A 9,320-nucleotide genomic window follows, 5' to 3' on the forward strand; every position below is an offset into this window, starting at 1 on the left:
AAGACCGAAGGGGGATTGGGGGAGGATGCAGGTGGAGAGACTCAGTTTAGGATAATAAGAAGGCTTTGGAGATGGTCCTGGTGCTTGCCACACAACAACACATTAATCTCCCTAGCGTCATACACGACACCCTCAAAACAATTAAAATGATAGATACGTCCCTTTCCCTCAAAATTTAGATTGAAAAAAAAAAAAAACTGAAGGAAAAAAATACTACCAACGGTGCCACTTAACGGTTGCATAAGCTAAAAAAAAAGTCTAGTTGTGTCTGTTCAGAGAAACTGAAATTACTTAAAGCAGGGAAAGACTAAGCTTTGGTGACTTAAATCGATTTTCAGAAAAGTAAAAAAAAAAAAAAATCTCATGGCCAGTATAGCATATATTATTAAAATATTATACATTGTATATAAAATTATGACATGCATGTTACTCATGTATCAGTATTATTTTGTATTTAAAAAGACCTTTTTAAGTGAAAAAAATTAGGGCTTAATAGTCAAGAGCTCATACCATTTTATAGAGGCTTGAGTTTAGTTTCAGACACCTATGTCACGTGACCCTCAACCTCCAGCTCCAGGGCATCCCCCAGTCTCCACAGGCTCCTATAACTACATGCACACCCCCATCCCCAAACACACCTGAGGCAAGTGGTCCACCACTGAGCTGTGCCGCCTGGTTTTCCTTACTTTTGGAAGAGAGTCTCCTGTTTCCGTTTTGATATGATCTCATCAGTTATGGCCCTGGCCCAGCCTTGGCCTGACGTGGGACCTGGGTAATGAAGTCATTTAACCTCTGTATGATTTCTTGTTCCTCAGATAAAAATATCAACCTTGCATAACAGAATAGGTGTGAACATGTGGAGGAAGGGAGGGACAGAGAGAGGAAGAGAAGGAGAGAGAGAAAGAGAGGGAGGGAGAGAGAGACAGACAGAGACAGAGAGAGACAGAGAGAGAGACAGAGAGAGGTGGGGGGAAAGGAGTGACAGACAAGAGACTAGAGTCTAACCACTACCCTTCTTGGATTTTAAATCTTTAGACAAACATGTTCTTTACTTATAATGAGAATGTTATTGTATTTAATATTTTCCACATGGCTTCCCTGACCTCTGAGAACGCAGAGAACGCAGATGAATGGTTACGTGGTCCACAGAGGTGTCCTTTCCCAGACGGGTGATTTTCTAGGTATTTCTTCACGTGACCAAGAACAAACTACACTGAAAGTGACGCCCAAACACTGGATTCCAGTGAGCAATCTCAAAGCTTGGAATCTCAAACAGGCTTTCTGATAGCAGCCTGGACTTTTATCTGTCTAAAAGAGGGTGGGGGGAAGGAATCACCACCGGGGCCGAATGTTCCCAGAAGAGACCTGGGGCCACCTTGCAGTCCCAGGGGATCCCTGGATACAGCGCTGAGTGTAAACAGATACCCTACAGATTCGGAAATGGACTCATCCCTGGGAGGATAGCAGGACCTTTGGCAGATGAAAGGATTTGAGCTAGAGACAAGGAGGGACCCAGGCAGAACCTGGGCTCGAAACCTGAACTGTCACCAAGGCACACTTGGATTTTCGCCCCTGATAACCTGACTGTTGGTGAAGGTGTCCCTGTAGGGCTGCCGGAGTCCCGCACACAACCTCATGGGCCTCCCCAGGACAGGAATAAAGGAGGAAGTGGTTCAGGGGTGTGGCTGACTTCTTGGGCTGAGCTCTGCAGTCAAGAAGCCTGGGGAGCCCAAGTGTGCCGGAGAATCCAGGGGCTCCCGTCCCGCCTCGCAGAGCGTGCAGTCATCCCCTCCAGCGCTTCGGGGTCCACTGGGAAGTCCCCTCCTGGGCCATCCTCGTACAGCCCCTCCCACGGTTTCACCTTTGTCCTCTCTAATCGCTCGGATCGGCTCCCAGCCTCCATGGCTGTGTTTAAAGTCCACCTCTGGGGAACACAAACTGACTGTTCCGATAAGCCTGGACACGGGGCTGTGTGTGTCCCCGGGGCGTCCTGGGACCCTGGCTGGGGTTGGGGACCAGAGCAGCAGTGAGGTTCTACTTGTGCTTACAAGATGAAGCTGCTCTGCGGCTTCTTCCTCCTGTGGCTTGGCCTGGTAGGCAGCCTGGCTCAGAGTGACCCCAGCCCCGAGGGAGAGGAGTCCTACTCCGACTGGGGCCTGAGGCAGCTGCGGGGCAGCTTCGAGTCGGTCAACAGCTACGTGGATTCCTTCATGGAGCTGCTGGGAGGAAAGAATGGAGTCTGTCAGTATCGGTGTCGATATGGTGAGTGGGTACCGTCTCTGGGGGTGAGGGTAGGGGTGAGGAGTGACGACGTGAGCAGCGACACAGGTCAAGTCTGTACTACACCGGATAGGCCAGGTTGTCAGGCAGAGCAAAATCAAGTGTAGTGACATCAGAAATCCAAGCAGACAACTAAATCCTGTGAGGGGCCTGCAGTGACATCTGGGATCCATATCTCCGGATAAAGTATGATTTATCTGAAACTCAAGCTCTGCTGGGCTTCCTGGGAACCTTCGCTGAGGCCGGTTAGGTATTTGTTGGGAGGCAGGCAGAGCCTTATGGGAAGCCAGTGAGGTCTGAGAGGAACCTCAGAGTCTCAGCCAAACTGGAGAATCTGCCCAGGGTCAAACAACTGCCTTCCATCTGCATCCCAAAAGCTCAGAAGACTCTCCTCTGCCTCAGGCCTCTGACTGCCAGCCATTTGCCTAGATTCTACCAAGGGAGCGTCCAGCCTTGCCTTAGTCACTGCATCACTGAACAGGCCTGCCTGCTGCCCACCACGGGTCCCAAGTGCCGCCCCAAGGCCAGACATCAGAGACACAACTGGGAACTGGGGTGGGCTCCCATGCCTACCTTGCCTGAGTTGCAAAGCCAGCTAGGGCAGAAGCTGGGAAGAGACTGGAGCTTTAGTATCGTGTTTCCCCCGCCCTCGCCTCCCAAAAATGTCATAGAGTCAAATTCTGGGCCCCTCGGCCTCATATTTACTCAAAATTCGATGGATACTCACAAGGCCCGGTCACCTCGTTAAGCCCACCTAATTTCCAACAAGAAGGCAGGAAAGGGTTAACGCCTGCTATTTGAATCAACACAGATATTGTCAATATACCCAAGGTTTAGCAAACATCTAACAACGGTGGGACTTCTTGTAAAATGGTGAGTCCCGATCCCATTCTTACTTCTCTAGTAGAAGAGCATCGAAAGACTTCAGCAAATTTTGGTTGGGCAGCCTCTGACTGGGCGGGGCCAGCGAAGTCTTCAACTTATGGACGGAGTGTCTTGAGACTGTGAGCCCAGCTACTGGGGAGACTGAGGTAGATCAGCCTGGCTACATAGTGAGACCCCCGAGTTCCCCTCTCAGCCCTCTTCCTCCTAAAGGATGCTTAAACACATTTTTTTTTTAAATTAAATAAACAAAAATAATAGTAGCTGTTCACGGAAAAGCCTAGTGGTTTCATCCCTTATGGAAAGGTTCAGCCCATAGGCTGTGCGTCTCACAAGCTCACCTTTTATTTGTGGTAAGAATGTTGAAAGTCTGCTCTTTTGGGAGTTTTGAGATTGGGCTACGTTTCACAGCTCACTTGCTAGAAATAATTTAAGGAAGGAAGGGGCTTATGCTGGCTCACGCTTTCAGAACGTTTCTGTCTATTGTGGAGGGGACCCTAAGGAAGCAACTGTGGGCTGTGGGAGCTTGAAGTGGAGGCTGGCTCACCAGGCCGTATTGGGAAGCAGAGATAGCTAGACTGGGTGTAGCCTTCCAAGGCGTGGCCCTGGACAGCTACTTCTGATACACAGGCCCTCTCTCTTAGGATTAATTCTTCAGCTTCCCAAAACAGTAGCATCTGCCAGAAAACAAAACAAAAATTCAAAACAAAAACCAGAGGGGAGCTGTGTGTGTATGTGTGTGTGTGTGTCCAAATATGTACATGGAGACCAGAGGAGGACATCTGTGTCTCAAATTATCATGTTTCACCTTGTTCCCTGAGACAGGGTCTCTCACGGAACTTGGAGCTAGGCTAGCAGCCGTAAAGTGCCAGCCATCCTGTCTCCACATTCTTATAGCCTTAGGGTTACAGGTGCAGCCATGCCCAGCTTCTTACATAGAAGCTATCGATTTGACCTCAGGTCCTGATGCTGCACACCAAGTGTCGGATGTACATAGTTACCGACTGAGGCATCTCCCTAGTCCCCATGGAGTAGTTTAGGTTCAAATTATACCAGAAATATATAACACAAAATCATTACCTATGATCACAAGTGCAGTAAATTACTAAAACTTACTCCTTTCACCAAAAAATGGGCCGTTCGGCCAAGATCTCTCTCTCGGTTCCTCCCCTTCTCAGCCTTTCTGCTCTCCATTTCTGGGATACTGGCTTTTTGTTCTTAGGTTCCACACTGGAGACCATATTGTATGTGTTTTTTGATTCATCTCCCAGCCAGTGTGATGATTTCCAGTTCCAGAATGGCAGGGTTGGTTTCCTCCTTCTGATGGTATGGCATTCCACTGTACACACACTTTCTTTATCTACTCCCACACTGACATGTGTTTGGGTTGTCTCTGTGTCACAAGTGACACTGTGATGAACAAAAAGGGGAGATGGTTTTTCAACATGCTCAGATTTGATGGCTATAACCAGGAGTGGGATTGCTGGGCCATCTGATTTTAGTTTGATTTTAGTTAGTTAGTTTTTTTTTTTTTTTTAAACTCTCCAAGAAGCTTCCATATTGCTTTTTAAAATGACTACTTTTGAGTGGCATCCCCACCTTGGGGGTATGAGCTCCCTTTGGCCATTCTAGCAAGTGTAAGGTGGTATCACTTGTGGTCCTCATCTATATTTATATTTCCCTGATAATGGGGATGCAACTTTTCATGTGTACCCATCATTTGCTGGGCTTCTTCAAATTGTTTTTTGGATTTTTTAAATTTTATTTTGTGTGTGTGTGTGGGGGGGGGGGTGTTTTGCTTGGATGTATGGGTATCACAAGGGTGCCTGGTGCCCATGGAGGCCAGAAGAGGGTGCTGAAAGTCCTGGAACTGGAGTTATAACCAGTTGTCAACTGCCATGTGGGTGCTGAGTCCCAAGCTGTCTTTTGAGAAACATCATTTTGTTTTGTTTTTTCGAGACAGAGTTTCTCTGTGTAGCCCTGGCTGTCCTGTAACTCATTCTGTAGACCAGGCTGGCCCCGAACTTTGTGATCTGCTTGCCTGCCTCTGCTACGTTAGTGCTGGAACTAAAGGCCTGGGCCACCACAGCCAGCAAGAAACATGTTTTGGCCATTCTAAAGTTGGGTTGTTTTATTTATGCTACTGCTTCTGTCTGTGTTTTGGGTGCCAGCCCTTTCTTAGCTGTGCAGTGTGCAAACACCTTCTCCCTGTCTCTCTGCTGTCTCTGGTCTGTCATTGCCCCTTTTTATGTTCAGGAGCTTTTCACTGTAGCAAATCTCCACCTTTTTAGATAATTTGAGACAGTGTCTCATAACCCAGGCTAGCTTCAAACTTTTTATGTAGCCAAGGATGATCTTGAACTCCTGATCCTCCTGCCTCCACCTCCTGGGTACTGAGATATCATAAACACATGCCAACATGTCCAGTTTACTCACATCTGGGGCTGGAATCCACAGATTCCTGTCATCAGGCACCCCACCAACTGAACTAGATTCCAAGGCCTATCATTTTTAATTTTTTAAGAGACATTTTTATGTGTCTGAAATTTCATAGAAAAACGTCACATACTTGTGAGTTTGTCTATTTTTTCCAGCACCGGCCTTTCTTACAGCCTTCACTAGGTCCTCAGAAGCCTGTGAAAAGAGAAAAGTCTGTTCTGTTGATGGGATGGATACTATCTTGCTGCCTCTAAGTCTCTATGCTTCTCATCTAGACACCCCTGGAGGTTGTCAGACGTATGTGCGCTGTGCCCTTGCTGGTGTCTTTTGCAAAGCAACTGGGTGAGGGCAGCCTCAGCCTCCACAGGAGACATTCAGACCCCTGATCTGTGATGTGCCCTTATCTCGGTCTTTACAGTAACAAAAATGAGAGAGGACAAAGGTTGGTCAAGAGCGTGGGACCCGTGGCCAGAGACGGCATTGCTGGGCATTGCGGCTGACTCTTCCCGGAACCTCCACCCTGATGTCTGTGTTTATTGGGTTAACTTTATTTAGGCTTGACGTTTTATGAGGACACATTTGTCAGTCTCTTTCTTTACGGTTCCTGACTTTTACATCTTGATTAGAAAAGCATCCTCGGTTCAAGACTGCAGCCATCTCCTGTGACTTCTTTTCCCTCGGAAACAGCCACAGCTAATGCATAGTAAACGAGAGTGGCTCTGCCCCATAAAACTCCTTTATGAGCACTGAAACTTGAATTTCATATAATCTTCACATGTCATAAAATATTATTCTTATTTTGGTTCCCACCCCTGATCATTAAAATAGATGAAGCCCACTTGTAATTGGCAGGTTATAAAAGGCTGGCAATAGGGGAGTCACCATTTGCAAACCAAGGAAACAGTTTCCAGTTCTCAACTGCACCAGGAAATAAATCCACACGTAAACATAGCATGTTGGGGATGCCCAGGCTCAGAGCATCAAAACTGTAAACAACAGCTGGAGACTAGAGTGTGTTATCTCTGTCTAGATTCAACTGTCTCCTCCACTAGAACTCAGACGTCACGATTCTCTCCCAAACAGCTTCCCGAAGTGACTAACCCTGCAGCTCACCAGCATGGTGGGCAGGGCAGCCGGCCATTCCATTATCTTCCAACCTGACTTTAGAGGTTTCTCGTCTGTGATGTCTTAAGTGCGGACGACCAGAGAGACCTGGGCAACTTGGCAAGTCGCCAGAGTCTTCAGCAATCACCTCCTGCAGTCACTAAAAAGATGCTTTGGGAGTGAGCTGTGGGGGGCTGGAGGGATGGCTCAGTGGTTAAGAGCCTCTTCCAGAGAACCAGGGTTCAATTACCAGCACCCACTGTGTAACTCCAGCTCTAGGGGATCTGATACTCTCTTATTGTCTCCAAGAACATCAGGCCTGCACGCAATACGTAGACCCTAGACCCACATGCCGGCAAAGCACCCACACACATAAGATAATAAAAAGCAACTTAAAAGGAAACTATAAAAATGCATTGCCTGTGAATTCAGGCATTAGTTTTATTTATGTTTTCCTGGTGTCTATAAAGGTAGCTGTGCGGAACACTTATAAATGAGCAATCTGGAGAAGAGATAAAATCTCTATCGTCTTACTGCCAAGAAACAACATTGAATTATACCACACGGCTCCATTGTCTGGCCATGTGTGACTCAACTACTGATGTCAGATTGTTCCCCAGCACACCCCCTCACACACACACACTTACACACACTCACATATACTCACTCATACACACATGCTCACATACACTCACTCTTACACTCATGCACTCTCACACTTGCTCATTTACACTCACACTCTCATTCACACATACTGATACACTCACACACACACACACACTTCCTCTCTCTCACACACACACTCTCATACACACATGCTCACACATACTCACACACTTCCTCTCTCACACACACACACTCTCACATACTGACACACTCACGCACACACATGCTCGCACACACATGCTCACACACAGTCACTCACACAACACACCCACACACTTTCTCTCACACACACTTCCTCTCTCTCACACACACACACACTCTCATACACACATGCTCATACATACTCACACACACTTCCTCTCTCACACACATGCTCACAGACACTCACTCTCATACATGCTCACACATGCTCACTCACACTTCCTCTCTCTCACACACTCTCATACACACATGCTCATACATACTCACACACACTTCCTGTCTCACACACACACTCTCACACGCATGCTCACAAACACACACACGTTCACACATATGACGAGAGGATAATGGAAATCTTCAGAGATGAGGAGAACACGAGGAGATGACGATGGGCAGAGGCAAACCCAGCAGACCCTGGGGCTTGGGTTTGAGAATAAAAACTCCAAACCAAGGTCAGGATGTCTAGTGCTCAACCCCAGGAGAGGTGACTGGCCCCTGTAAGAATTGGGGTGCTGAGCCTGAACGGCTGCAGAAGGACTTGCATTTCTTTCATTTCCACAGAAGTGTGTCTGCTGCAAACACATTTTCTGAGAGTCCCCGAGCTGGTCTAGTTTGTTTAGAGTTTCAGAAGGGGGAGCCAGCCGACCTGTAAGTGCTGACGGCACAAGCACGGACACCTGTTAGGAAGAGCTGCATTCAGATCCTGGCCCGTGCACATGCTAGGCCTGCAGGTACTTGCCTCTAACCCAGCCCTGCAGGGCAGAGACAGGCAGGTTCCAGGTACCTCCACCAACATGTATAGCGTGCACACACACACACACACACACACACACACACACACACTCCACATTACACACACACACTGCATACACCACACCAGACACACATTACACACACACCCCACATTACACACACCGCATACACCACACCACATACACAAACTTACAGGACAAACATACCACACACACCACACACATGCACACACATGCCACCACACACCACACAAACACACATTCCACAAATACCTCACACACACCACACTTATACCGTACCACACACACACAGCACAATACACACCACCACATACTATACATATCACACATGCATACCCATGTGCACACACATACACCACACACACGTACATATACTACATACACATACATGTACACACACACATGAACTCATTCACATGTGCAAAGAGATTACAAAAATCTCAACCCAATATTACAAGAAAGAAGCAAGATGCTTCCATCTACCAGTGATGAGGGTGAAGAATGACCACCAGAAGCCCCAGAACACCTCACACATACCAAGTGAACAGAGCTCACCTAGTATTCGACGGTGGCCTAAGGAAAGCCAGGCTGAGCCATAACTGTAGGTGCTTAATCAGCCTGAGACTCTCACCGGTACAGCCGAAGTAATGGGAGGACAGAGCATAGGCCAGTGGCAGAGTGTGCTCTTACAGTGTTCAAGATTGTTCTAGAACAATCACTGTCAAAAGCAATAGCTTCTTTGTACATAAGAATTGATGGGGCAGGGAGATGTCTCAGCAATTTAGAAGAACTCTTTTTTTTTTTTTTTTAAGAAAAAAAAAAGATTTATTTATCATGTACAGTTTTCTGCCTGCATATATGCCTGCATATCAGAAGAGGGCACCAGATCTCATTACAGATAGTTATGAGCCACCATGTGGTTGCTGGGAATTGAACTCAGGACCTCTGGAAGAGCAGTCAGTGCTCTCAACCTCT

At 47.3% G+C, this 9,320-nt stretch overlaps 1 protein-coding gene across 3 annotated transcripts in view; it reads left to right on the top strand.

Annotated features, from left to right (window-relative positions):
* Nucleotides 1-1,877: 1,877 nt before the first annotated feature.
* Pla2g12b (phospholipase A2 group XIIB) overlaps nt 1,878-9,320 on the top strand; it is a 20,741-nt gene continuing 13,298 nt past the window's right edge. The window contains exon 1 of one of the 3 annotated variants that reach the window (XM_076917136.1): nt 1,878-2,262. In XM_076917136.1, coding sequence (XP_076773251.1) covers nt 2,052-2,262 — 211 coding nt within the window. In that variant the 5' untranslated portion in view covers nt 1,878-2,051. The remainder of the gene's footprint in view (nt 2,263-9,320) is intronic. The other 2 variants (XM_034524863.2, XM_034524862.2) reach the window with 2 other exon arrangements.

Source organism: Arvicanthis niloticus, chromosome 20, assembly GCF_011762505.2.
Source record: "Arvicanthis niloticus isolate mArvNil1 chromosome 20, mArvNil1.pat.X, whole genome shotgun sequence".
Classification (NCBI taxonomy): Eukaryota; Metazoa; Chordata; class Mammalia; order Rodentia; family Muridae; genus Arvicanthis; species Arvicanthis niloticus.